This window comes from Lentinula edodes, assembly GCF_021015755.1.
Source record: "Lentinula edodes strain Le(Bin) 0899 ss11 chromosome Unknown C8R40scaffold_7, whole genome shotgun sequence".
NCBI classification, from domain to species: domain Eukaryota; kingdom Fungi; phylum Basidiomycota; class Agaricomycetes; order Agaricales; family Omphalotaceae; genus Lentinula; species Lentinula edodes.
The window spans coordinates 76,859-103,661 of NW_025764313.1; the positions used below are offsets into that span (position 1 = coordinate 76,859).

A 26,803-nucleotide genomic window follows, 5' to 3' on the forward strand; every position below is an offset into this window, starting at 1 on the left:
GTCGTTCAGAAGCCCTTAGGCCGCCTTTTCTCCACACCATATCCGACTGTGAGGCACGCGCTCAGCGGCAAATCATCGATTGTCCAGAAATCCCGGTGCGGAATAGGGTAAGCAAATAATCAAGGGCATTTAGCATGATGATAAAAGCCTCCCATGCTACTCTATCCTACCTTGGCTGGATGTGAATTAGAGTTGATTTTCGTTTGTCCCTACATCGGGACGAGGAGATACCATCGGAAACTTTTTTACGCCAGTTTGTCGTACACTTTCGAGCGAGCATCCGGAAAACCTATTTGACAAACTATACTGCACATTATAGAAGATTGTAGAGATGTAAGAACCGATACTTGATAATAAGTTCAACATGAATAAAAAGTGTTTTCGTTTTCTGGATCAAGCATTATTGAATGCACACAATTGCCTTGAACCTCTTTGTTTAGACCAGCCAAGTTCAAAACTCTTTGTCCTTAGAATTAGCATTGGGTGTCTGGGGAATCAAAGTTAATGTTGAGATAGATAGAACTGGAGACGATCACGCTCATTGACAATGATTCTGAATTCAGTGTTTACAGGTGTTTACCTCCCTTGTATTCCCTCGAGTACCGCCTGCAGTGAAATTCAGTCCTCATTCAGAAGCTTATCATCAGAGGATGAATCTCCTAGCGCTTGTACAATTCAGCAGTCAGCTTCTAAGTAATATGTCGAGAATATTATTCCAAAATTTGTAAAAATTTCACAGCCGTACGCACAGGTACACTGTGGCGACTCGGAGGAATTCTGTAGGCTCGCTGATCACTGGGGATCTATAATGACCCATCAATATTTAGAACAGGGAGATAGTTTTGAGAGTTTGCATGTAAAGCAAAGCTTCGAAAGAAGTTCGAATGCACCTTAGAGAATATACTGAAAATCGGGTGCCCTGTCCCCCAATTCCCTCAACTCCTCTGGTGAAGGTTTTCTTTCCAAACCATCAACCACTCTACTCATGAGATAGGCTCTCTTCTTGTTGATCCTGCTGTATATGATGACGGTTATGGGAAGACAGATCAGCCCGATACCGACAAACATTAATTCGATTGCGTCTGAAATTTTGCGTGTTCTGTTAGCTAATTCATTTTAAGAAAAGTTGAAACGTACGGCCCAAGATGAAGCGGGGCTTATCCTGAGTTCTGAATATATTGGACGCTATTGCGCCGCTGAAATTCCCGATACCGATATGAAGAGCCATTCCTACGCCACGTTTATATTGACCACATAGATTGTTTCCTAGCCTGCAAACAAGATTGACGAAGAATAGAGTTACTGTGTTGAAGAACCCACCACGCGACAATACCTGGGAATCCAGCGTAGCTCCCTGCCACAATCAAGAATGTACCAAAATATTTAGCACCAGTGGATACGTTGGCAATATTTATCGAGAATCCTATGAGACACATAATCTGCGCAGCCAGAATGAAAGGCGAACGCATCATTACTTTGTCTGAGTAGTATGCAAACAGGCCCAGCACGATGGCTACATACCGGGTGAGGGGTAAGGGTTTAGAAATCAGCTGCTGGAGAATCACGTACTTGCAAAAATGTAGGGTGGGACTGTGAGCAATTGACTGATAGCAGTGGAGAATTCACCGAAACTACGATACCGTAAGACAATGGTATTTGAAGCGAAAGAAATGGGCACATACTCGCTGATGATGGTCCTAATAAGGATACAGGAGACTCAAGTCAGGGGAATTTATGTAGTTGGTGCATTAAAACTCACGGCAGAAAGAATGTGATGCCATATACTTAGAATCAAACGGTGATCAAGATGTAGCGTAAAGATGAAGGGTTAGTACAGCACAAGAAGCACTCACAAGGACCAACAAGTGATATATATATCAAGAGATGGATCCATACCTGAATTTGGGGAATATTAGCTTTCCATAAGCAATAGTAAACGCGTTCGAGCTACACCGGGAAGCCATACCTGCCAGTCGGTAAATGCTTGATAAACATGCTCAACCATGAATCTCTCTTCTTCTCCGACCGAGGAGTTATCGAATTCTAGCCATTCAGAATCAAAATCGTCGAAATATCTGGCAGGTACGAGGCGCCTTACTCTTCTTCCAGACTACGAAAGCTCGTTCTTCCGGAGTTAAAAAGTTTGCTGTTACAGGAAAGTCGACCAAAACTGTTTCCATTAGGGTGTGTCAATGTCGCTCGTACATAGAGAAAACCTTCATGCTTACTCAGGAAAAAAATCAGACCAACAGCCACAGTGATGATCCCTTCGATGATCTGGACATAGTTCCTAGATCAGCCTGTGACTTACATGTGTCAATGTGGATGGAGGCTTGCGAAAATCCAGGACCATCCAAGTAGTCCTCGTGTGCCACTCATAAATGAAATTGAAAAAGCGAAGAGTCCAGAGAAGGCTCCGGCAATGGTAGCTGCACCGAAAAAGAGCCCGATACGGCTTTGAAGAGCATTTCGAGGATACCATAACGAAAGGCTGTTGGTATGCGATTCTAATCAATGAACAGTGGAGACGGAGGGCGCACTTACTAATAGGCGACACCAGGGAACAGTCCAGCTTCTGCTATCCCGAGACATACACGTACGCCGACCAATTGTGGATATCTGTATATCTCAGTTCAGGAATGACCTATATAGCCTCATCCTGCATACGTTTTAACAAGTCCCATGAGCGTCCTGCGATGGTCAAGAGGTAAGCATACGTTAATTCAAAAGGAGCCATTCCCACATGACAGTACCCCAGACAACCTGTCCAATGTGAATAGGAGAGTGAGTTTTCAAAATATAGAATGAAAAAACACACACAGTAATGCCAGGGAGCCAGCTGTTGAGTAGGGTGAATGTGATGCACAACAGAGAGGTCAGAGATCAATACTTACATGGAAGGGCGGAATTTCTTCAGTACCAAACTGAGAAGAGCCATGATCAGAGGTATGAATTTCAATAGAGGCTGACAGCTCACTTCGCAGGACATTCAAATATGCAATATGGCTTATTGAGTCGTAGTAGAGCGTGAGTGACCATAGATAGCATCAGTGAGGGGCTCTCACGATGAAATACATCGTCTGTGAACTCCTCAGCTATCGACCACGACGAGAGGAGATATACGCACCAGTGCAATGTTATATCGATTTCCCGTCAATTTCAGTTGGGTTTCCAGCCCTTGAAGTTTCGCATTTCCTATAAGATAAAAATTAGCCCTATAATCCGAAGACAACATCGTGAAAGCAGTACCAATGTTACCTGATCAAGTGAGTGATAGTAAGTAAGCTTACGCCTCTGTCAGACAGGCAGAATGACACTCACCACGGTCCATAAAAGACATGAGGTATATCACGCAGAGTATGGGCATCAACCGAAGGTCAATCTTCCGCCAAAGCTTCCGCTCATCCTCCTGCGAAAGATCTGGAGGAGGCGGTAGTTGGGATTCTCCACCAAAATCGTAATCACTCCGACCATGTTCCAGCCGATGCTCTGAAGCTTTCTCATCATGGGTTGAAAGCGTAAACGATCTGGTCATGTTTGAAAGCAAAACGTATACCATGTATTTCCCGCTTTCACAAGATATCTCAAGATATACAATGAGGCAATAGCAGAATTGAAATGATGACATGGATAAGGATACGGCCCCATGACCTGTCTTTGGGATATATGGCGTGTATTTAAGGCTTCACGGTGTTCACTGAGGAGACGAAACGTGCTTCAGATGATATGGCTATTAGTGTGAAGAGAACTGGAAGAGAACTAAGAAGGATAAGCGCTCAGGCGTCGGCTGTTATGGGTGTCGCATTATCATGCTCCCTGTTTCAACTATGTTGAAGGTTTATTCTTCCAGATTGGTGTCATCGAAGAGGTCGACACTTCACAAGGGATGAGCACCGCAGCTGCAGAATATGTATGAGGAGATCGGGAGAAGAGGATCAGCAATAATGAAGAACTGAGAAACATGAGGTAGAAGGCTTATTGGATTTCGTCGAACAGCTTATTGTCGAACAAACATAGCTACGCAGTCCACCAGAGGTCTGTAGTGTCTGTCTACTGCTTTATGAATCGTTGAAAAATATCCAGTTACATATGTACATACAACGGGAACCCCCGAGTATCTCAAAGAATATACCGGAAATCAGGCGCTCTGTCCCCCAATGCTCTCAACTCCTCTGGCGAAGGTTTCTTCTCCAAACCCTCAGCTACTCTGTTCATGAACTCCGCTCTCTTCTTGTTGATACGACTGTACGTGAAGACGGTTATAGGGAGAAAAATGAGTCCGATGCCAACAAACATTAATTCTATTCCATCTGCAGTGACCCGTACTCTGTCAATGATCGTAGAAATACGGAGATGATATTAGACGTACGGCCTAAAATGAACCGCGGTTTATCTTGCGTTCTGAATATGTTAGACGCTATTGCACCGCTGAAATTTCCAATACCGATATGGAGGGCCATTCCTATGCCTCGTTTGTACTGACCACTCAGATTGTTACTTAGCCTGCAAGCAAGATTGACATGTAATCTAGGTTGAAGTTGAGGTTGAAGGCTTACCACGCAACGATCCCAGGGAATCCGGAGTAGCTCCCGGCGACGATCAAGAAAGTACCAAAGTATTTAGCACCATGGGAGACGTTGGCAATGTTGATCGAGAAACCTATGAGACACATAATCTGGGCCGCTAAGATGAAAGGCGAGCGCATCATCACTTTGTCGGAATAGTACGCGAAGAAACCTAGGACAATGGCTAAAAATTGGGCAAAGCAAGAGAGCATAAGGAGTTTTAGCTGGATCAGTAAATATTGAGTGTCACGCACTCGCAAAAACGTAGGGCGGGACTGTGAGCAATTGACTTATGGGGGTGGAAAATTCGCCAAAGCTACGATAAGAAGTGGGTCAATGTATAAGGAGATATAGTAGTAGAATGAGGACATACTTGCTAATAATGGTCCTAAAATATGTGGTAAGGTAAAGTACAGATAAAGGGGTCGAATCTGAGATACGCACGGGAGAAAGAGAGTGATGCCATATACTTGAAGTAGATATCTAAGCATAGTATCGGAGAAACGCAAGAAGAACATCAACTTACGAGGACCAATAAGCGACATATAGATTAGAATATGGATCCAGACCTGGATACAAAGCATGATAACGCGTAGTGAGGCATCGACATGATAAATTTCTCTGCATAAAAAACCATACCTGCCAGTCTGTGAAAGCTTGATAGATATGCTTGACCTCAAATTTTTCCTCCTCTCCGACCGATGAGTTGTCATATTCTGGTCATGTATGAGATGAATCATCTACCGGAATACGAGTTAGTAAAATTCGTACTCTTCTTCCAAATCACAAAGGCCTGTTCTTCTGGTGTCAAGAATTTTGCTGTTGCAGGAAAATCCACCAAAACTTTTTAACAAAAGTCAGCAACCGATATTCTTACCTAGAAAAGGCATTGTCCCTTACCTATGAAAGCAATCAAACCAACGGCAACGGTGATAATCCCTTCAAGGATCTGAGAGGATTTCGCATCAAACCTTGAATGCATGGAAAGGAACTATATGTACTAACAAATATCCAAGACCATCCAAGCAATCCTCGAGTGCCGCTCATGAACGAAATCGCAAATGCGAAAAGGCCAGAAAATGCTCCAGCTAAAGTCGCTGCACCGAAAAAGAGTCCGATACGAGTCTGAAGAGCGCTTCTAGGATACCACAAGGAAAGGCTGGTAGCACGTCAGTAAATTCGGGGAGATAAAAAACAGTGACACTGACTAGTAAGCAACACCAGGGAATAGCCCAGCCTCTGCTACCCCGAGACAGACACGCACGCCAACCAACTGTGGATATCTGAATCCTCGTGTTATCACTGACTCATTGTAATCTGACAAGATCAATAGCTACGTACGTCTTGACAAGTCCCATGAGTGTCCTGCAAATGTCGAGATATGAACCATCCGTCAATATGGTAGACGCTACACTCACATGATGACACCCCATACAACCTGACGGGTTCGAGAGATTAGCCTAAATAGCTCGCCTACGAAAGAAGAAGAAACACGAACAGTGATGCCTGGAAGCCAACTAAAGGGAGAAGTCAGATGTAGAACAATAACTTTAAGGGGCCGAAAAAGAGATTACATACATGGAAGGGCGAAACTTCTTCAGTACCAAACTGAATCCCATGGTGAGATGCTAGCGTCAGTTCAATAGGTCATCATAGCTCACTTGGCGGGACATTCAAATATACAATAGGGCTTGTCAAACGTGAGTTTTTATATACAGTGCCAATGAAGGACCTTCTTACAATGAAATACATTGTCTATAAGCTCAATTCAGCACCCTGAGCTCTCGGCGGAAGTCCTTCTACGTACCAATGCAATGTTATACTGATTTCCCGTCAGGTTCAGCTGCGTTGTCAGCCCTTGGAGTTTGGCGTTCCCTTCATGGAAATACTAGTCAGCTACACGATCGTCTGACCCATTGTGAGCGCAAGTACCGATGTTACCTGAGGTAAGAACAAACATTTAGCTTATGCGTGTATGGCGAGCAGATATGCTACTCACCGCGATCCATAAAAGACATGAGGTACATTACGCAGAGTATGGGCATCAAACGAAGGTCAATCTTCCTCCATAGTTTACGCTCATTGTCTTCAGAAAGAACGGGAGGACGAGGTAGTTGTGACTCTCCGCCAAATTCATAATCACTAGCAGTTTCGAGTTGTTTGTCCGAAGCTTTCTCGTTCTTGACTGAAGACGTGAGCGAACCGGTCATGGTTGAGAACAGAAAGAGGTCTCACCGGCACCTCATTACCTGTCTGAGTCCTAGTTAAATGTCAAGTGAAAATTGAATATTGAAATCTGACATACCGTCCCATGACCATGGTTAATGCCACATTCCGACTGCAAAGATCACGAGTTGGAGCAGAGATACGATGGAACGGTCGGATGAACTCCTCAAAGAGAGTCTAACTTGAACTGAAGCTTGGCGGGGCGGAACGAAAAGAACAGTAAGGCACGCGGTTAGTCGCAGGCTGTGGAGTCGCGCGCGATCGTTTCACAACATCTCTTGTTGTCCCGTAATTTCTCTGAATTTCAATCTTTGTCCGTCAGCTAGACTCAAGTACTTTGAGAAACAAGAAAATCTCTTACTCGAAAAAAAGACACACCTTCCATAGACCGAATTTCTGTTATATTCATACAGGCCCCGGAAGCTCCGTAAGCTCCCCCAAAACCCTGTCCGACATTGCGCCAAGATTAGCCAGATCCATGTTCGAATCTAGCGTGGATTGAAACTTGATCGTAACCTTGTCTGGGCGTAGTTTAAAGCTGCTACGAAGCACCGACCTAAATTGTATGTTACTGTATAGCACGTGGGGGCTTTTTTTTGGGACTCCACGTGATTAGCCTTTGTCCGTTTAGCGTACTTTAGACCAGCCCGGACAGAGTTCTGGAGGATCTTTCGTGGGCCAATTCATATAGGCTAGAGTTACAGGTGGTACAGTTACAGTTTACATACATCCGTATTTGAAGAGCACAGAATGAATAGAGAACGCAAGAATAATTGTCCTACAAGTAGTCCGAGAAACTTCTCGCGTCTCTCCAATCCCGTTCGGTTTGATTGATCCAATATGACAAGTCCCGCTTACAATCTGCGCACTTGTCTCCTCCCACCTCCTGCCTTCTTTCCAGTACTTCCGGTAGTCGTAAAAGCACATTTTTTCGTCCATCACTTCGCGAACGTAAGTTCATTGCATTCGCGCCGGTAGCCACAGACGATGACGCGCTGGCGCCAAGAACCGATGAGAGTCCCGCACTGCCTGCCCTAAGCCGTGTACGAGGTCGAGGAGGGCCTTCACAAGCAAGAGCTCCGGCGAGCGTTGCAGCGATGAGAGCATAATGTTCATGCCAAAATTGACAAGAAGCAGAGACACCACAGTGGGGGCGAGATGGTCCAAATCGAGTAAACTCTTTAGCCAACAGAGCGTGATGAGTCTGTTGATATTCAATCTATACGCCCAACGTCAGACATTATAGACGAAATGATATCAGAGAAGATGCAGAGTTGACATACCCATGCGGCAAAGACGTTCGGAGGTACGCAACTCAGCATGGTGTACGGAGGAATGTCCAAGGTCGCCTCGGCACTTTCATTCATCATGCCAGTGTATTTGTGTCGTACCGAGAATAAGAGAACATCAATAGGATGTTCGTACAGACGCTCCCTGAGTATTTGCATCAATTCTTGGTTTTCCAAAAGTGATTTTGATGATCGTACCTCATTCGCTGACTACAAACGCCAATGGCCGAATATATTTCATACTTTTCGACTGCTTCCGCTAGATCCTTCATGACCTCCCACTCGACCTTCTGGAGATCCGGCTGCGGTTGCAGGTATATATACTGCAACATAAGCTCGAGTACTTCTGAGGTTTCTGACAACGAGACGATTTCATTCTCGACGGTCCCCACCGTCGATCCTCCTGCATCAGCAAATACCTGGGAGTGCATTTCGAGGTTGAGTCGGTGCACCTTAAAAATGACATTGTCCGAAGATTGCAAAGTCATGTCTGCGGACGCTGAATCGACTACAGACGAAGCAGCATTAACAGAAAATATGACGACAGGCAACTCAGTAAATGAATTTCGGGAAGCTTCCAAAGTCGAAACGAGACGTACATCGTTTCGACACTGGAAGCGTAGGTGATATGGATACTTTTGCAGCCATCGATAATGGGTTGTGTCCCAGTGCAGTCAGATGGATGGTTGGAAGGAAAGTGTGGGGTATTTAGTGGTAGTGTGAGAGCTGAGACAATTTGAATGAAAGGATCATCTGACCGAATTTTTGCGCTACATACCGGACCCATTTGGCTACCCGCTGTCTCCTGCTGTACCTCTTACCACCTGCCTACAATGGACAATCAACACATATTATTCCATGTACACAGTTCTTGATCTTGAAGATCCCCTGTGATGAACATTGTCAATATGGAGAAGCAACAAACAGGAAATTTGGACAGCTCCAGCTTACAGTCTAAAGCTGCCGAACTCGTGAATTTAGGGTGGTGACCACAGTTACCAAAGACCAGAAGATCTTATTAGCTCCGAGTCCTTGACTTGAGGTTCTCCTCCGGCAAAATGAGACTGAATATTGAAGTTTTGAGATTGCCATTGATATAGAGAGTTGAGACTGTTGATAACAAGCTCGTCAGCGCGCATCGTAAAAAAAGATTTAGAGCTCGCCTCTTATCCGCGCAGGAGAAAAATATCAGAGAATATCACAGTCAGAATATGGGATTTCATCCAGAGCGACGCGTCATCGTGGCATATGATGCGACAGAATTAGTTTGCCTTTAGGAACGATTGGAGAAGGTGAGCCTGGCAGTGGACGTTGTCGCTGAAAAGGATTGGATTTCGAGAACCCGCACGGTGAGCGGCCGCGGTATCTCGAGGTTATCTGGCCCTGATTCCCACGACTCTGCCGTGTCCGCGAAAGCGTGGTCTCACCTGTCTTCGTACTTGCTTCATACATCAAGTTGGAGCGCGACTTCGGACTTGTGCTCTTCCTTACCTTTGTTCTTAGGAAGCATAATTCGACCAGAACTTTCGAGGCTTGGATTCTGAGATCGCTTGAGCTTCCGACTACTTGGCTCAAATAACTTCAGAGGCTCAGCCAGGACTAATTCTCATTGCTATGTATACACATTGTCGCCAAATGCATCCCAGTACCCCCTTATGGCCTGAATACTGTTTATATTGTAACAAATTTCGACAGGATCTACCTAACTCATGGCGCACATGAAGTATGCTGATAGTTCGATATGGTAGCTTGAAGACTTCAGCAAACAATCACTGCTATGACATTTTGAGCTACGTATGAGTGAGTCTCATTGAAACTCTGAAAACTTCTTTGTTTGTTTACGGACGCTTCAAGGAAATCAGCGGTGACTTCTGGCCTATCTGATTGAGCTCTGCACTTCTTTACGTTCGGCTACATAGTCACCACCTTCCTTGGGTTTAAACCCTTGATTACTCGCGATCTCTCTCGTTCTAGTAATGTTCCTCCTCAATGAGCGAATCACCACCATCCAATGACTACTTATGATTGACAATCGCAAACTCTTCCAGACCCTTCCCCGCCTCGAGGTTATGCGGCGAGTCTACTGTATTGTTCTCTCACTCCTTCGTGGTGATTCACTTCTCATAAGAGCTGAGTGATTTATCTCCGACTTTCTAAAAACTATCTAAGAACATTTTATCTTGTATTTTGCAATGTTCCGTCTCTGTAATGTCCCTTCTAAACAGATAATCTAGAAGTGAACATCATCAAATTGTTTACCCACCGGAGGTTTGCTATTTCCTAACCACAGTCTTTTTTCTTTCCTTATGAGCTGTACGACGGCAGTGAAGGAGCGTGTACATCCCTGACATATAATTGCTTGTTTAAAGCAGAGACCATCAAGGCAAGGACATATAATCAAGAGTCAGTCGATTATTTCAGAATCAGACTCATTCAAAATCGGTTCGCAGGTGCGGAAATTCTACATAAATCCGTAAGGACGATTTCATATCACGGAGAAAAAGGGCGATTCCGAAAACGAAGGACTTCGTTCAAAATTTGGTCTGGGAGCAACAATGCAGACCCCATTCGTCCCTCATACCGGCCTCTGTTCTGGCCGGACTCAAGATGAACAAGTTGGAGAATTCGTGGTCATCATGTTTGTCCATTTCAAGCTGTGATTATGCAGAACTCGCTCAGCTGACACCATATTATATAGCTCATCACGAAGATAGTGCGATTGAATTGATTTATTAGTGATACACCGGTTGAAAGACGGGTACGGACTGGTACGGAAGAGAGGTCAATTTCGTCATCTCCTCGATAGAAGTCTTCAACACAGACCATATATGCTCATTGCGGCGTCTTTTCATCTAGCAAGGTCCCAGGTGGTCGCAGGTGATGATTGCTCAGTCAAAAACTCAAACAATACAGTCATCGGCAGATACCACATTATGGTTCATCGCGCGAAAATATGTAATAAGGACCCGAAGCGTTTAAATTTTGCACAAGGTATTAGAGGTCACAATAGCCCTCCTCTCGGGAAAAGCACACATCCTAATGGTCGAGAAGTGTGCCAATTATCATTGTACAGCAGCCATGGATTCGAATTGCTACTGATTGTGACAAATAGAGAACAGGGGCGTCGTAATTCGCTCCCTTTGTTCGGAAATCACTCGTCCCCATTTCAAGCTGCCGAGGTTATACAGAGGCTATAAGTACCACTCGCGACTCAGGTACGCAAGCCCCCTTATCCAGCATAGAGCCCCTTCGACCTATCCTCGCTCACCCACGACCGCGACATGGGACAATCGGAGCCAGGTTTGGATAATCCTCGCCAACGCACCGTGACCCCTCTCCCAAGAATCCAGGTGTTCATCGTGATCTTGATGCAACTGACAGAACCTATATCCGCGACCGTAATATTCCCTTTCATAAATCAGCTCGTTCTAAGTACGGGGGTCACGAACGGAGACGAGAAGAAGAGTGGGTACTATGCTGGGATAATTGTATGTCATGATTTTAGCCTTCGCTGTCTTGTGCCACTCATAGTCAGATTCAAATTCAAATCCGTAGGAATCGGTGTTCTTTTTTTCGGAAAGTCTCACTACCATGCTATGGGGACATGCTTCGGATAGGTATGGGCGGAGGACCATACTGCTGCTAGGTCCACTAGGTCTCGCAGTCGTCACTTCGCTATTCGGACTCTCTTCCAAGTACTGGACCTTGATCTTGTTCCGGAGTCTTCAAGGCGTTTTCAACGGGAATCTCGGTACGTCGCATTTGCCGCTTGTGTTTAGGCAGATATTTTGATCGTTTGGCCTTTGTAGGAGTCTCGAAGACCGTTCTAGCTGAGGTCAGGAGTGGAACCCATGAAGATATTACTGTTCATTGCTGACAACTAAAATTTAGCTTTCGGACGCGACTAACATGGCGACTGCGTTCTCATTCACCTCCGTCATGTGGCAAGTAGGCGTTACGATTGGGTACGTGGGCTTCTTATTCGGCTGGTGTTCCACCAATTCTTATCTTCCCATGAGTAGGACCTCGCTTGGAGGAATTCTTTCCAATCCAGCAGAACATTGGCCCAAGTCTACTTTAGGAAAGGCACCTTTGCTTCGGAGCCACCCGTACCTGCTTCCATGCTTAGCTACGGGTTTTATCTCATTCTCCATATTCATTGTCGCGTTCATTGGCCTGAAAGAGGTAAACTTCCTGGTTACATGCGTGGTTGAGTGTATCTCTGATATGGTCACTAAATTAGACGCACGCTGGACATGACCCAAATTCTTCCAAAGTTTCCCCGTGTGCGGCATCCGTGACCTTGAAGCGTACTAAATCTCCTACGGTGAAGAGTAATAGATGGATGTCCCTATCAAACTACTGGACTAGGGCTGGCCAAAAAGCAGATTCTGAAGATCAAGCCAGTCTAATAGCGTCAGCGGAAAATATGTCTGTTTCCTATGATTCGATGACCCGACCCTTTACTCGACCTCGCTCTACAAGCGAAGACACGCTGGTTGCGATTGAGGACTTCCAAACAAAAAATGCAGACTCACAACGGATTATCACTTTCCGCACTCTCTTGACTTCCGAGGATGTTTTACGTCCTCTATCTTCCCTTGCCTTATTATCATTTCTGGAAACTTCGATCTCCGTTCTCATCCCCATCACATACACGACTTCCATCGCGAACGGAGGGCTTGGTCTTACTGCAATGCAGCTTGGTACCTTGCTTAGTGTTGGTGGAGCTATGGGCCTTATCTTTTCGGCCATAGGCGTACCTCTGTTGATAAGGCATTTCGGCGTATGGAAGATGCATTTCGCGGGAATGAGCGCACTCATTGTGGGATTCTCTTCTATAATGATGGCTTGTCTCACTGCAAAAAGAGCTGGATATGCTAGTAAAACGACGTGGATTTTTGTCGCGATTCAATACGCATCTTACATTATTCTACCGTTGGGATTCAGTGAGATACCACTATTCTTTTGGAATTACGCTTGGAAGATGCTGACAATATTCGCACCAGCCACGTCTCAAATGTTCGTCGTCAATGGTGCACCTAACAGAGACGCATTAGGGACTACAAACGGAATGGTACAAAGTGCACGAACGTTGGCTAGAACGGTCGCCCCGGTTTGTGTGATGTCCTTGTTTTCAATTTCAAAAGAGTATAACATAGTGCATGGACAACTGTCATATGTGGTATGTCTGCTCATCACTATCTGTGGTTTAAGGAATATCCTTGAACTTCCTCGTGAATTAAACCGACTGTAAAGATTTGTTTGGGAGACAGGCGTTGTACATTAGATACGTGGGTGTGTAATGGGAGAAAAACAGTGCCTCAGATCACGGTTACGACGCGTACGTATTGGAATGGAAAAGACATATCGACTCGAATCGGAAAGTGTCAGACCGTAGAGATTTGGGTCATCACGTATCTGACGAAAAAAATTCTTATCGTTCATTTCAATGCCATGGCAGTACTTCAAATTCTTGTGGACATGGTTAGGAAGAGACAGAAGAAATGCCTGAAAAGCGATACCACGGTCTCATATTACCAGTACATCCGAGTCCTTTCATGTCAGGTCGAGGTCAAACTGACGATTTGCCCGGACACCGCGGTCCTTGTGACAACCTTCAAACGCTTCAAAAGTGGAAGGACTTCCAAGTGAAAGGCGGACGTCGTTCTTACGGAGGACGACTTCACGAGTCCTGAACCATCACAGGCGCGACAGGCTGAGGTCACATCTGCCAAAACCAATCAGTGACTACCAACTGGAGAGGGCGCATCTGAATAGAGCGAGCTAATCTTTCTCTGCAGTACCAACTGCGTGCAGGCGACGAGAAAATCACTGTACCGATGTAGACCTATGTAGACCGATGTTACAGAATGTTACGGTCTATCAGGTTCTGTCTTATAGGTGATTCTTTCCCGGGCCGCGTGACTGCCTGGCCCCATTCTCAACTTCCGCCACCATGACTGCCACACCTCCCCCCAGCAAAGAGCTCAACTACATGTTCGCGCATATCGAAGACGATAAGCTCGTGGAAGACCCTGATGGTTTGGCGTACGACTATGGAGGTCCAGGCGACAGTGTATATTCCTTCATATCTCCCATTCGAAAACAGCGACCTGAAATCCATCGCAAATGGGTGCTTCTAGTGCGTTGCTCAAGAAGATCTTTTCATGAACTCATTTCTCTGCATAGGTCCCTGAAACTCCGATCATGTATGCCCCTTCAGAGACTCTCTGGGATCGTGTCGCAGAATGCCCGCCTGTCGAATACAAGACCGGATATTGGCGTGTTTGGGAGTCCGGCCCACTTCCTGCCCCTGTTCCGCCCATCGATCCCGTCTCCATATCTGTCTTTCTGGTTCCCCGTTCCCAGTACGCACAGCTGAATGAGGAACGGGACAAGTTGACCGATTTGCGGGTGAAGAACATCTTTCAACGTCCCCAGAAGGCTCCTTCCAAGGGTGCCACCGCCTCGACTTTCATCAACGACCACAGATCCGATCCCATCGCCATTGGGAGGCAGAAGCAGGACGATTTCTATCACGTCCCTATCTCCCTCTTCCATGCCGAATTTGCTCAATTCAAAGAAGATATTGTTTCCGGCGCTCTTGATCAAGAATTGTCGCCCCTCGCGTACAGGTGGTCGAAGGAACTTTCAGGCTTCTTTGAGGACGAGAAGAATCGAGAGTCCAAGTTTCACGAGCTGCTATCCCATTTACTTGACGGTCACAAGGTGGTGAAGAAAAAAATTGGCTCGTTCGAAACCGACGGAGGCGTTGATCTGAATGGTTTAGATTTACCTGATCTGTTAGTTAAGCCCTTGCTTGTGGAGGTCAAGATAGAATTTACCCAAGGATCGTGTGACGCTGTCTTTGAGATTGTACTTTGTGATCAGGAAGGCGTCAGGCTCATACTTTCGAATGATAAATACAAGGGTGATTGGCGAAAGACAAGGATTCCCTCTATCCTCGTCATTCATAATGGTAGGTGACGGGCCTTTGCTTTTGTTTTGTCTGATTCCAACGTGTCACAGGTCCCAATGTTCAGGCTCTAGGTGCCGTCTATTTGACCGATCAATACGTCGAAGTTCTCTCACCTTCGCTGCCGCTTTATTTCAGCGAGTACGATACCCGTTCTATGGAAAATCTTCTCAGATTTATGACAGCCCTCCGGAATCTCTTCCGCTCTCTTCTCAAGGTTTACGAAAAGCCAAACGACTACGCTATTGACTCTGATCAGGTCAGTTTCCCTTATCCTCGCTCATACCGGTCTTCCGGGACCACGGTTTGGTTCAACTACATCAAGCGAGTCAGCCAGATTCGCCTCGTATTCACCGCTCGTACTGAGGGTGATCAAGATATTATCATCAAATTTGGGTACGGGCCTTATGGAGTTGAGGCGCATCAGGCAGCAGCTGAATCTGGCTTTGCCCCAGCTCTGCTGAGCCATTCCAATCTCGCTGGTGGATGGTGGATGGTAGTAATGGAGAACTTGGAAAGTGACTTTCAACCATGTGACGATTTTGACATCCTCGAGCCGCCTTGCAAGGATGTGATTACAGAGTGTGTGTCGAAGTTTCACACCATGGGTTTTGTTCATGGTGATCTGCGTGACACAAATGTGTTTGTGCGTCGAAAGCAGGATAGATGGGAATGTCAGCTCATTGACTATGATTGGGCTGGGCGAGAAGGAGAGGTTGTGTACCCGATTGGAGTGTATAACACACACAGTGTCTGGCGACCCGATCTTCATCTAGATGGACAGTCAATCACCTCTGAGCATGACAATTCGACGGTAAACGAATTCTTGAGACGACGCACTAAAATCATTCGTTTCTAAAGTAATTTTCACTGGAACTATTGGAACTATGATGTATCTATATGATGGTTTTGGTCGGTTGTCTTATGTAGTAGCTTCGATGCTTTGAGTTTGACATGTCAGGCTCTCTTCCTGCTGGACACATCTGGTTCTATCTTGAATCGCTTCCAAATCACCCCGATGCGCTCTTTCTTGAGATCCCTTTAGCGCGAATTGAAAAACCTTGCCTTAACTCTTCCATGTACCTGCGCTTTTTTGCGTATGCCATCCTGGCACTTGACGGTGTTGTCCGTGATGCCACTGGTACATTGATGATTGCCGATAATGCGCAACTTGAAGAATACAGATCTACGTCTTCAGTCTATGTCAGTCGTGTTTCACTCTCTTGTCCGCTGTTCTCAGTATTGTCTCCAGCCACTGCAGTCGCTGCGGAGGAACTTGCCGCAGGTCGAGCCAATGTAGAGGTGGTCAAGCAACGTAGTAATTCTAGCTGTGGGACCGAGTCTACTCGTGCGGACGAGTGTCATGACACTATCTTTACGCGAGATGGCATATCCCTTGTCAATGAAGTCCCTGATACTGATATGCTTGCACAAGCTTTACATATTGTAGCCTATGCACGGGGTACACCGGTATGTTAGGCCGTGTGTCCGTGGAGGAATCTAGCGTGCTAACTGTAAACTGCAGTGGCTCCTACACCTCATTAGTATGCGTAGAGGATTTGAAGACTGCGAAGGCGTAGAAAACTTGGAGAACATTGACGTTCCTAGAAATGGCTTCTGTGGACAGTTTACACTTCATCCGTATTATGATTGTCATGTTTGTGTAATTCGAAGGTTATTTCTTTGCTCTCTCAGCCTAACGCTCGGTGCTTATGTCTTACCAGACTCCAAATCATGTCCCTCAAACAAATGATGTACCATCTTCACCCCTCTGCAATCGCCGTGACGAATCTCCTCCCTCTGATTCACGATACACACTTCAATTTCTAGATGATAATCCCATATTTGAGCAGAACTATATACCGAAAAATACCGACGGTGCTTCCCACCGTGGTCATAATTCATCGTTCCGTCCCTTTACTTTCCTTCTCCATTATCGCTATGGTCCCTCGGCTCTTATACAGTGAGGTAGGGGGCTTAAAAAACGAATACCTTTCCCTAGCAAGGCAACTGTCCCTGTAGGTCGGTCTATGAAGCTTCGACATGACCGGGCAAAAGAGAGGAAGCGTAAGCAGTCTGAACGACAGGAAGGAGCAATGGACAACTTCACTCTTTGGACAATCAAGGCGGTCTTTGAAGCCTACGATCCTCTCGATGTGTTGAAGATGATTTTGCCATGGTACGATAACGAAATTGAGGAGGCTTTCGACTAGGATGAGGATTCAGAAGTATCTCCGCCACTGAAAAGTTTGTCGAAGGATGAGGATATCATAAGACGGGGAAATAATATCCCGGTCATATCAATAAAATGTTTTTGTCACAGTACCGATGCGTAACACTACCGCTAAGTAACAATGTATGATAGGATAGGATAGGATAGTTAAATTATACTGGCGAGGTCCGATTCCCGAACGACCAGTTTACCATACTGTACAATCTCTACTTAGATTACAGTATTGGAACACACATTTCTAATACGGGGGGGCGATAATGCCACTCTCACACTTGATGAGGAAAAAGCAGGAAAAAAACCTCGTGAGACGTGCACGGTCTTCCCCGTCTCGACAATGCATGCAAGCAACCTTTGCATCAAGATGGGACAAAGATTTCAACCCCATATACAACTTCTAAAACATCATATGCCAACTTTGCAAATAATTCCGTGATTCTTGTATCAGCCAATAAGGTGCGGAACAGCATCCATGCATCTGGATAGAATTTTGCATATTGTGGAAGTCCCAGGGTTACTTTGTGCATGAAAGTCTCCCTTAATTTGATCAATTCAAGACTGCCCTTACATTCAAATAAAACATGGGCAGGATCCTCGACTGAGCCTTTACAAAGACGGCACAACCGGAGCTCTCTGATTATTCGAGGTCTGTTTCTCTCATCCCAGCGCAACCGTTCCACAGCAAGCTGGTGATTGCCAGTCACAATGTGGATCAGTGCTTTCCGATGTGAACCTGTTGGGACATTCAAATAGTGTCGAAAAGTCAGAGCTTTAAAGACCATCTTTTTCTGTTTCCGGTCATACTCCTTTCGTTCTTTCAGAGTGTCCATTGTTCTGGGACAAGATATCACAGCCTTTTGTAGAGTCTTCTCCATGGAATTTTGAATGCCAGTGATTAGATCATTCAGGTATGCAGTAGTGATATCCTCAAACTCTGGAATGTTCCAAGTGAATGGAATTGGCAGGCTGTCAAGTACTCTGCATGCCTCCAAAATTATTGATGTGTGTCCATTTTGAGCCAAAGAGTAAGCTTCTCTGAATGCTTTCCATGCGAGATGATGATGTGGTAAATTGACCAGGTACTGCATGTTCTTGAAGAAAAGAATAATTCTTCGATAGCGGATTGGCATCACTCCCGTTTCGGTATGTATTATTTTTGTATCGGGCGTCGAGCGCTGTGCAATACTAATGCAGAGACAAAGAAAGCTGAAAACTGACAACGTGAGTTGGGGCAAGGAGAAAGGATGGAATGTTTATTCCGAGCTGAGAAGAGCATGGGAATAATTATTCCACACATCCTGGGGGTGCGGAGGCCGGAGACAAGACTACCCAAAGAGTAGTAGGGATCCGGACCCCACTGTTGTCAGCAGGCAGCAAATATGTCTGGAAGCATCAGTCATGTACTTAGAATTTTTCTAAACTTAGTAAGGGTGGGATGGTGGGCGAAATAAAGAAATAAAACTTCTATGTACAACGAAGGACGCGCTCACAGGTGTGAGTGAGATGGACGTAAGGAAGAGAAAGGCGGCCAAACTGCACAGCCTTCGAAGCCGTCACGAAAACACATATTCGGCTTCTACCGATCGCCGAATCTTCGACTTTCGTATCGGGCGTCGAGCGCTGTGCAATACTAATGCAGAGACAAAGAAAGCTGAAAACTGACAACGTGAGTTGGGGCAAGGAGAAAGGATGGAATGTTTATTCCGAGCTGAGAAGAGCATGGGAATAATTATTCCACACATCCTGGGGGTGCGGAGGCCGGAGACAAGACTACCCATATACGAAGGAAGCCTGAGGCGCGTCGAGATGTAGGCCGACTACCCAGAGGTGAGAAACACCAAGACCAGGGTGGATGAGAAGCTCCTTGATAACTCAGGTTATTTTATTTGGACAAATCTAATGTTGTGTTGACATATCGAATCAGTAGTAAATGGAATGGAATAATGGAACCGATTATTTTCGGTAAGTAGTGCGATGACGACGACGAGTAATGTTCTCAGTGGAGACTCTTGAGAAATGAGACTGTTGAGAATGATGTCTATGTAAATGTAGTGAAGCAAGTGACTCTAGGTTCCTCCAGTATTTAAGAAAGGCGGAGGATTTCCATCTCCCGAATACTTGGACGACGTCTGGATTGACTCCCGCGAGCAGATAGTGTGTTGTACCTCCGATCTGGAAGCAATGACCTGTCCGACGACTGATGCTATGGCGTTTCCATATGGCATTACAGCGTTGTAAGAATAGAGTCTTCGTTAAGATGCGTTTGGTGCCCTTGGTGTCCATGTAAGCAAAAAGTGGGTCAGAAGGCGCGAGTTTGTTTACATGGATGTGGTTGTCAAGAGAATGGATTGGATTTGTGGAACCCTGCTGTACTGGGACCATAACCTTGTCACCCCTCATCTGGCTCGTTTTAGTTTTGGGTAAGAAAAGTTTTTTTGAGCCGGCGTTGTTGGCTTTGCTGAGATCAGAGACTCTGGGCATGGCTTTGAAGTCGTACTGTGCTATGGATGAGTTTGTTGGGAGGACCTCTCCAGCTCTGAGTTGGCTGTAGAACATGAGGTCGGCGGCGGCTGCAATACAGCAATCTAGGCCGTTCGTGTCAGAGAGATCGAGGTCTTCGTGCAGCATGGATAAGTGCGATTTTTTGACTGGTTCTTGCTCTGGCCTGAAAGACGAGGGAGGGGCAGAGCGCTCAATGCCGGCGAGGACTTTCCGAAGACGATCACTTCCTTGCCAGGCATATCCCTTCGTGATGGTCCAGCCTTTGATGGCAGACAGTTTGGCTTTGACAGAGGAACCTGCTAATTTACCGCCGAACTCTGCTGCGTATTCGCAGAGTGTAATTTCCGAAGCTGGTAGGACGTCTTTGGCGTGTAGATGTTGTTGGTGGGCCCAATCGAGGAATTCCGTGATGTTTACGGCTTTGGGTTTTCGCTGCAACCGAGGCATTCATTAACTTTCTCACTTTAGCACTGAGTCGTGCCAGGTTGGAGTGTGTGGTAGTGGTTGTGAGTGTAGTGCGAATTCTGGTCATGAGTGCAGAAGTTCGGAAGTTGAGGTCTTGAGGTCACGCGTGACTCTCATTTGGTGACGATTTAAAAGGTTCTATAATGTATGAATTATCCGGTTTCATTGGGCGAGATTAAGATTAACGCGTTTATTTATCTATGATTCATGTGTACATTAGGAAGGTATTAGACGAGGATCGTGGAATGATACTGAAGAATGAACTAATAGTTTTAAGTGTGAAGGCATCGCTGGGGGATGAGGATGGAGGAGTGCACGCGCGGGGAATTTTGCTCTAGAGGGGGCGTCTGCAATGTTGTCGTGTGTTGATACCCACTGGGGTTCCACCCAAAGATTATGTTTCTGCATCAGCTCCACGATTTTTTGAAGGATCAAATTTTGCTGCGGTCCTCGTGAACAGCCACGACGAAGTGCTCCCACTACACCTTTGTTGTCGGAGTAGATTCGAACTCTGATGCCTGAGAGACCAGATGAGATGAGAGTGCGGATTGCCAGTTCTATGGCTACCATTTCTGCCCAACCGATATGTCGACCCTCATCGTCTCTCCAGCCATCTTTCAATTCCCAAGCAAGCCATTTGCCATTGAGAACTAAACCGATTCCCCAGCATGTGGATGCGTCAACGTAAATGATGTCGTCTGAGAATTCCGGGGGTCTCGATATGCTCAAGCCAACAAATTCCTGTTGCAGCAGCTGGTCCCACCAGTGCATGTCTGTGAGCAGATTGGCGGAGATTCGATGTTTGATCAGTGTAGAATCCAGCTGCTTGAAGGAGGCGCGGAACCGATAGAGGTGAATGAGTCGGGAACGTCCTTCTGGTGCCACCAGGCAGACATGATTTAGGGTGCCGATTATTGATTCGGCTTTGTCTTTGTCGAGTTTGTCCCCTACGAGCCATAGAGCCACCTTCGAACGATACTTAAGCTTTTTCTCCTGGGTTAGCTCGACTGTTTTGAGATCAAGCTTCCATAAGAATCCAATGTAAGTGAAGGAAAAGGCAAATGGAACGAATTTTTGAGGGGCCCAAGGCCATCCGAGAATTTCTGCGGTTTCCCAGATAAGTGATTCGTCATATGAATAAGTGAAGGATCCACTAGATGTGCGGTGCTTAGGATAGCGAAAGAATATAAAATCGTCGACCCATTTGAGTAGCGCCTCTACACCTCGGTGGAGGAGTATTTTAACCATGGCATCTGCCACATGTCCCCATATGCCCGGCGCCGAGCGTTCACCGAAATTCAGCATGAGGTCAATATGTATAAGGCCATCCAGGAAGAGGCATACGAGGTGTCGCACGGAAGGGTGAATGGGAATATTACAAAATGCGGCATCGACATCGAAGATGGCTACCTGCGTGCCCTCCGGAGCGTCCGCCACGAGTAGGTAGCAGTCAGCGAAAGTTCCCCAATCGCAAGGGAAGTCGTCAGCATCAATGAGTGAATTAATTGAAATTTTTGCGGGGTCAATGATTTTTGTGAGTGTCGGGGAAGGTGGAGGTGACGCAGGGGGAGAATGTGAATTGGAGGTTACAAATTTTACTTTGGGAAATGAATGATTGATGATAATGCGAAATTTGCCTGGCCTTTGCTCGAGGACAGCCATTGGTGCGGTACGGAAATTACCCAAAAGTCGTTGTGCATGTTCCGGTGTTAATCCGGTAGATATACGGCCCAGGGCAATCTCTTCTTTGAATTTTGCTCTAACGATATCAGCTTCGGCCTTGGTGCGGAAATGGTTTGGTGGTGTGAAAGTGTAACCCACGTCATACCCATCAGCCCCGATTCGAAACCCTTCTCGGAGGCCTTTCGGAACCCCCGCAAACTCCTGAAGTACGCCAGCCTCTTCCAGGAGTATTGACCATGCATCCGGCTTCAGACGCGTGGAGAAGGTAATGTCATCACTGCATGTGGTGCTGGGCACCATGAGAGGTGTCACCGCAGTTGCCACACATGTGCTTGTAGCGGCAAACGGCGCAAGAGCAACCGTTACGTCGGTTGAAGGAGTAGCAGAGGATTTCTCCGTTCTCCTTCTTCTCTCGCCAATTGCGACCGTTGCTGTCCTTTCGTATGATATCGGTGGGCTTGGCGACATGTTGGGCAGAGGAGTGAGCACCGTCTCCACATATGCACTGGTTATCCTGATGGGAGGTGGAGGTGGAAGAAGTGGAAGTATCACGAAAGGATGGATTTGACTTGGGCTTGCCATTGTTTTGGTCGGAGGTTTGGAAGGTGTAATATGCTAGCAGCCAGTCGCTCTTGCACCGAACCCCTCGTTCTATGCGAGACCATCGGGTTTCGTTGAAGACAAAAGGAACTCTGCGTTGTTTCGGGTTGTTCTTCCAATCGAAAAGGACCTGCTCCGTGTAAATGAGGTAGGTGGGGAAACATTCGAGGTAGTCATCTCGGTTTGTGACCATCTGAAAGGTCCGTCTTACAAAGTCGGCGATGGCCAAGGCATGATCAGATCCCGTGCGACCATGGGATTTTTCTGTGATGAGGAAAGCCTCCAAAGCCTTAGGCATTGTCTTGGCGATCTCACCAAAATCGTCTGTAGAAACTCAAGCGAGGTCAAAATGGGAGAGATCCTTGGATTTGATCCGCAAGTCGGTGCCCGAGAGGGAGACTGTGTTGTCAGAGCGGCGGCGATTGGCAGGATTGCTGCAGACCATTTTCGGGTTGAAGTAGGCTAGAGAAATGTGTTCTGGCCAACCCTTTCGCAAGGCTGTAATGACCTCGGGGAGAATCCGTACCATCTGGGAGACAGCCATAGTGTGGTCCTGTTCGCTTGGGTCTGGCAATGCCACAGCTGAGCTACCTGATCGACGTTCCATAGGCGATCGAGAACGAGAGTGGTACCATCTTGGTGATGGTGACTGGGAGCGGTCGTGCCTCTGAGGGTGGCGTGGAGGTGGGGAGCGTGAGCGTGCCCGACGGTGAGGGTCCTGAGTGCCAAGGTGAGAGTGGGAGACAGGGGCAAGGTTGGGACCTTGACGGTGCGATGTATGACGAGAGGACCTAAGTTGCTGTGACTGGACAGGTGGCACAAAGTCGTGAATGAAGGAGGCATTTTCCGGAGACTGGAAGGCAGGGAGGAGTGAAGCAAATGCCGGCGGTGAATGGAATGAGGTGGATATTCGCCGACGGTTGTGCGGGGGTGCACCATCTGGGGAACGGCTCGCTCTCCGTGGGCGGGCGATGGTGTCAGATAGCAACCGGGAGACGGACATGTCTGCAAGCGATCGGCCCCGATGAAATGCCACCGGACCATGGCCGGAGACAGCACTGGCCTGTCGGTCTGAGACCTGAGTTAGCAAGCACAGGATGCAACCAAGGACACAGATATCATACCCTCAGAATTCCCAGAGCGAGACGACGCAGCTGCAGCAGGGTACCTGGGTACAGAATTCAGGAGGTCTATAAAGCTATCAGTGAAGGCGTACCGTGCTCAGGCGAGAGTACGTACCTTGTATGCGCATGGAGACATTGCCCGCATGGGAAGTTCTCGGAGTGCTAGTTACTGCTGGGGAGAGCAAGCAACAGAGAGGGTTGACATCTCCATCAGGACCAGGCGAGGTCTGGGAGGGCAGTCGGCGGCGAGAGGCTGTGCGCAAAGTCGACGAGGCACCTGGCAACCGGATGGTTAGACGAGGAAGGTCCAGTCGCTCTGTCCGGCACCCGAACAGAGAATCCGTGTGCCCGAGGGAGTGAATGGGGTCGACCTCGCCCAATGAATCGGCCTCCAAGGCACCTGTGACCTGGGAGCGTGGGAGGGCTGGGGAGGAAGCAAACCGGTCCCGCTGTTCATCCTCCTCTGGTATGTTGTTAAGAGCTGCGGGGTCAAGCGTATAATGCGGAGCATTGGACCTAGACATAGCCCGTGTTACTCGGGTCCTCCCATGAAGTGGGATCAAAGGGTAGGCACGCTGCTTGCCCTTGCTGGGCCCCGCCTTGTTGGAGGAGAAGTTGGGAGAAGATGTGTGGGTTGGAATGGGTGAGCTGGCCATGGCTGTATGCGCGATGAAGAAGGAATGAAAAAGGCGATGTGCTCAAAGGTCCGGTGAGGCGTCGGGGAAGTCGTATAGAACCCGGGATGCGCGAAATAAAGAAATAAAACTTCTATGTACAACGAAGGACGCGCTCACAGGTGTGAGTGAGATGGATGTAAGGAAGAGAAAGGCAGCCAAACTGCACAGCCTTCGAAGCCGTCACAAAAACACATATTCGGCTTCTACCGATCGCCGAATCTTCGACGTAAGTACCTTTGAAGCTTTGCATACTTTAGTTCTGTTTAGCCGGTGGCGGCGTGACTGCTGGCCCCATTCTCAACTTCTGCCACCATGACTGCCACACCTCCCGCCAGCAAAGAGCTCAAGTACATGTTCGCGCATATCGAAAACGATAAACTAGTGCAAGACCCTGATGATACGACGTTCGACTATGGAGGTCCTGGAGATAATTTTGATTCCTTCATAGCTCCCATTCGAAAACAGCGACCTCAAATTCATCGCAAATGGGTGTTTCTAGTGCGTTGCTCAAGAAGATCTTTTCATGAACTCATTTCTCTGCATAGGTCCCTGAAACTCCGATCATGTATGCCCCTTCCACAACTCTCTGGGACCGTGTCGCAGAATGCCCGCCTGTCGAATACAAGACCGGATACTGGCATATTTGGGAGCCTGGCCCCGCTCCTGTTCCTGTTTTACCCAACGATTCCGCTTCCATATCCGTCTTTCTCGTTCCTGATTCCCAGTACGCACAGTTGAATGAGGAACGGGACAAGTTGACCAGTTTGCGGGTGAAGAACATCTTTCAACGTCCCCAGAAGGCTCCTTCCAAGGGTGCAACCGCCTCTACTTTTATCAATGACCACAAATCCAATCCCATCGCCATTGGGCGGCCAAAGCAGGACGACTTCTATCACGTCCCTATTTCCCTCTTCTATGCCGAATTTGCTCAATTCAAAGAAGATATTGTGTCCGGCACTCTTGATCAAGAATTGTCACCCCTCGCTTACAGGTGGTTAAAGGAACTCTCAGGCTTCATTGAAGACGAACAGGAGCGAGAGTCCAAGTTTCATGAGCTACTATCCGATTTACTCGACGGTTACGAGGTGGCGAGAAGGAAAATCGGCTCGTTTGAGACCGGCGGAGGCATTGATCCCAAGGATACGGATTTACCTGATCTGTTAGTTAAGCCCTTGCTTGTGGAGGTCAAGATAGAATTTACCCAAGGATCGTGTGACGCTGTCTTTGAGATTGTACTTTGTGATCAGGAAGGTGTCAGGCTCATACTTTCAAATGATAAATACAAGGGTGATTGGCGAAAGACAAGGATTCCCTCTATCCTCGTCATTCATAATGGTAGGTGACGGGCCTTTGCTTTTGTTTTGTCTGATTACAATATGACACAGGGCCCAATGTTCAGGCTCTAGGTGCCGTCTATTTGACCGATCAACACGTCGAAGTTCTCTCACCTTCGCTGCCGCTTTATTTCAGCGAGTACGATACCCGTTCTATGGAAAATCTTCTCAGATTTATGACAGCCCTCCGGAATCTCTTCCGCTCTCTTCTCAAGGTTTACGAAAAGCCAAACGACTACGCTATTGACTCTGATCAGGTCAGTTTCCCTTATCCTCGCTCATACCGGTCTTCCGGGACCACGGTTTGGTTCAACTACATCAAGCGAGTCAGCCAGATTCGCCTCGTATTCACCGCCCGTACTGAGGGTGATCAAGATATCATCGTCAAATTCGGATACGGGCCTTATGGAGTTGAGGCGCACCAGGCAGCAGCGGAATCTGGCTTTGCCCCAGCTCTGCTGAGCCATTCCAATCTTGCTGGTGGGTAGTGGATGGTAGTAATGGAGAACTTGGAAAGTGACTTTCAACCATGCAACAATTTTGACATCCTCGAGCCGCCTTGCAAGGATGCGATTACAGAGTGTGTGTCGAAGTTTCACACCATGGGTTTTGTTCATGGTGATTTGCGTGACACAAATGTGTTTGTGCGTCGAAAACAGGATGGATGGGAATGTCAGCTCATTGACTATGATTGGGCTGGGCGAGAAGGAGAGGTTGTGTACCCGATTGGAGTGTATAGCACTCACAGTGTTTGGCGACCCGAACTTCATCTGGACGGTCAGTTGATTACCTCTGAGCATGATAATTCAACGGTAAATGAATTTTTGAGACGACGCACTAAAATCATTCGTTTCTGATGTAATATTTCTTGGAATTGTACTGCATCCATACGATAGTCTCAGTTGGTGCTTCCACACTATGTTTCATTATTTGTTTGTTTTATGGAGGAACAACCCCCAGCATATACTATCTCTCCTGCCTGACAATCCCTTTCCAGCTAATTTTCTCGACCGGTTGCTGGATATCGATACAATCGGATCCTCACCTCAGGATATTGCTATCTCATGCAGCATATAGCTGTTGCCTTTACTCTCTCTACCAAGTACGTAGTGCCAGAAATATCTGGGTT

General features: G+C 46.9%; 8 protein-coding genes across 8 annotated transcripts; 4 read left to right on the top strand and 4 right to left on the bottom strand.

Annotated features, from left to right (window-relative positions):
• Nucleotides 1–830: 830 nt before the first annotated feature.
• C8R40DRAFT_1091334 (MFS general substrate transporter) lies at nucleotides 831–3,767 on the bottom strand. Its single transcript, XM_046227505.1, has 22 exons — nucleotides 3,557–3,767; nucleotides 3,322–3,499; nucleotides 3,250–3,258; nucleotides 3,128–3,195; nucleotides 3,066–3,080; nucleotides 2,978–3,006; nucleotides 2,895–2,924; nucleotides 2,821–2,839; nucleotides 2,744–2,763; nucleotides 2,668–2,691; nucleotides 2,545–2,619; nucleotides 2,338–2,491; nucleotides 2,229–2,277; nucleotides 2,099–2,170; nucleotides 1,967–2,043; nucleotides 1,854–1,896; nucleotides 1,760–1,784; nucleotides 1,683–1,697; nucleotides 1,570–1,631; nucleotides 1,321–1,513; nucleotides 1,138–1,271; nucleotides 831–1,082 (listed from the first exon to the last, which is right to left on the bottom strand). The coding sequence occupies exons 1-22, from the start codon at nucleotides 3,626–3,628 to the stop codon at nucleotides 892–894; spliced, it is 1,554 nt and encodes a 517-aa protein (XP_046089230.1). The 5' UTR covers nucleotides 3,629–3,767; the 3' UTR covers nucleotides 831–891.
• A 352-nt stretch (nucleotides 3,768–4,119) lies between these two features.
• Nucleotides 4,120–6,775, bottom strand: C8R40DRAFT_1038455 (MFS general substrate transporter; the record flags this gene model as incomplete). The annotated part of the gene is made up of 19 exons (XM_046223759.1): nucleotides 4,120–4,310; nucleotides 4,370–4,503; nucleotides 4,557–4,749; nucleotides 4,820–4,881; nucleotides 5,010–5,034; nucleotides 5,092–5,134; nucleotides 5,205–5,281; nucleotides 5,337–5,408; nucleotides 5,466–5,514; nucleotides 5,571–5,724; nucleotides 5,774–5,848; nucleotides 5,907–5,930; nucleotides 5,984–6,003; nucleotides 6,064–6,082; nucleotides 6,144–6,173; nucleotides 6,227–6,255; nucleotides 6,306–6,320; nucleotides 6,373–6,440; nucleotides 6,565–6,775. 19 exons carry the CDS (start codon nucleotides 6,773–6,775, stop codon nucleotides 4,120–4,122), a joined length of 1,491 nt encoding a protein of 496 aa, XP_046089231.1.
• A 1,092-nt stretch (nucleotides 6,776–7,867) lies between these two features.
• On the bottom strand, nucleotides 7,868–9,227 carry C8R40DRAFT_826372 (uncharacterized protein). The gene is made up of 5 exons (XM_046236349.1): nucleotides 9,032–9,227; nucleotides 8,859–8,968; nucleotides 8,680–8,806; nucleotides 8,279–8,588; nucleotides 7,868–8,225 (listed from the first exon to the last, which is right to left on the bottom strand). Exons 3-5 carry the CDS (start codon nucleotides 8,726–8,728, stop codon nucleotides 8,006–8,008), a joined length of 579 nt encoding a protein of 192 aa, XP_046089232.1. The 5' UTR covers nucleotides 8,729–8,806; nucleotides 8,859–8,968; nucleotides 9,032–9,227; the 3' UTR covers nucleotides 7,868–8,005.
• Nucleotides 9,228–11,361: 2,134 nt separating this feature from the next.
• C8R40DRAFT_1167537 (major facilitator superfamily domain-containing protein) lies at nucleotides 11,362–13,337 on the top strand (the record flags this gene model as incomplete). The annotated part of the gene is made up of 6 exons (XM_046231034.1): nucleotides 11,362–11,568; nucleotides 11,636–11,831; nucleotides 11,890–11,915; nucleotides 11,972–12,045; nucleotides 12,103–12,265; nucleotides 12,324–13,337. The coding sequence occupies 6 exons, from the start codon at nucleotides 11,362–11,364 to the stop codon at nucleotides 13,335–13,337; spliced, it is 1,680 nt and encodes a 559-aa protein (XP_046089233.1).
• Nucleotides 13,338–13,997: 660 nt separating this feature from the next.
• C8R40DRAFT_1091380 (uncharacterized protein) lies at nucleotides 13,998–15,924 on the top strand. Its single transcript, XM_046227506.1, has 3 exons — nucleotides 13,998–14,225; nucleotides 14,273–15,062; nucleotides 15,113–15,924. Exons 1-3 carry the CDS (start codon nucleotides 14,040–14,042, stop codon nucleotides 15,916–15,918), a joined length of 1,782 nt encoding a protein of 593 aa, XP_046089234.1. The 5' UTR covers nucleotides 13,998–14,039; the 3' UTR covers nucleotides 15,919–15,924.
• An 89-nt stretch (nucleotides 15,925–16,013) lies between these two features.
• Nucleotides 16,014–17,272, top strand: C8R40DRAFT_1167539 (uncharacterized protein; the record flags this gene model as incomplete). Its single annotated transcript, XM_046231035.1, has 4 exons — nucleotides 16,014–16,529; nucleotides 16,585–16,716; nucleotides 16,784–17,022; nucleotides 17,062–17,272. The coding sequence occupies 4 exons, from the start codon at nucleotides 16,014–16,016 to the stop codon at nucleotides 17,270–17,272; spliced, it is 1,098 nt and encodes a 365-aa protein (XP_046089235.1).
• Nucleotides 17,273–22,873: 5,601 nt separating this feature from the next.
• Nucleotides 22,874–24,319, bottom strand: C8R40DRAFT_1167542 (uncharacterized protein; the record flags this gene model as incomplete). Its single annotated transcript, XM_046231036.1, has 3 exons — nucleotides 22,874–23,610; nucleotides 23,664–23,729; nucleotides 23,779–24,319. 3 exons carry the CDS (start codon nucleotides 24,317–24,319, stop codon nucleotides 22,874–22,876), a joined length of 1,344 nt encoding a protein of 447 aa, XP_046089236.1.
• A 372-nt stretch (nucleotides 24,320–24,691) lies between these two features.
• On the top strand, nucleotides 24,692–26,615 carry C8R40DRAFT_1091392 (uncharacterized protein; the record flags this gene model as incomplete). Its single annotated transcript, XM_046227507.1, has 4 exons — nucleotides 24,692–24,838; nucleotides 24,886–25,675; nucleotides 25,726–26,158; nucleotides 26,192–26,615. The coding sequence occupies 4 exons, from the start codon at nucleotides 24,692–24,694 to the stop codon at nucleotides 26,529–26,531; spliced, it is 1,710 nt and encodes a 569-aa protein (XP_046089237.1). The 3' UTR covers nucleotides 26,532–26,615.
• Nucleotides 26,616–26,803: the final 188 nt, after the last annotated feature.

Excerpts from the sequence above, each read along its gene's own strand:
- C8R40DRAFT_826372 (XM_046236349.1), bottom strand. The coding sequence starts at position 8,728 with ATGGCTGCAAAAGTATCCATATCACCTACGCTTCCAGTGTCGAAACGA. Across the intron at positions 8,589-8,679 it reads GCTTCCAGTGTCGAAACGAT|TCGATTCAGCGTCCGCAGAC; the intron begins GTACGTCTCGTT and ends CTTCGTCTGTAG. Across the intron at positions 8,226-8,278 it reads GTTTGTAGTCAGCGAATGAG|GGAGCGTCTGTACGAACATC; the intron begins GTACGATCATCA and ends GCAAATACTCAG.
- C8R40DRAFT_1091334 (XM_046227505.1), bottom strand. The coding sequence starts at position 3,628 with ATGTCATCATTTCAATTCTGCTATTGCCTCATTGTATATCTTGAGATA. Across the intron at positions 2,171-2,228 it reads TGGTCTGATTTTTTTCCTGA|TTTTGGTCGACTTTCCTGTA; the intron begins GTAAGCATGAAG and ends TAATGGAAACAG. Across the intron at positions 1,785-1,853 it reads TATATCACTTGTTGGTCCTT|TATATGGCATCACATTCTTT; the intron begins GTGAGTGCTTCT and ends TTTGATTCTAAG.
- C8R40DRAFT_1091380 (XM_046227506.1), top strand. The coding sequence starts at position 14,040 with ATGACTGCCACACCTCCCCCCAGCAAAGAGCTCAACTACATGTTCGCG. Across the intron at positions 14,226-14,272 it reads ATCGCAAATGGGTGCTTCTA|GTCCCTGAAACTCCGATCAT; the intron begins GTGCGTTGCTCA and ends TTCTCTGCATAG. Across the intron at positions 15,063-15,112 it reads TATCCTCGTCATTCATAATG|GTCCCAATGTTCAGGCTCTA; the intron begins GTAGGTGACGGG and ends AACGTGTCACAG.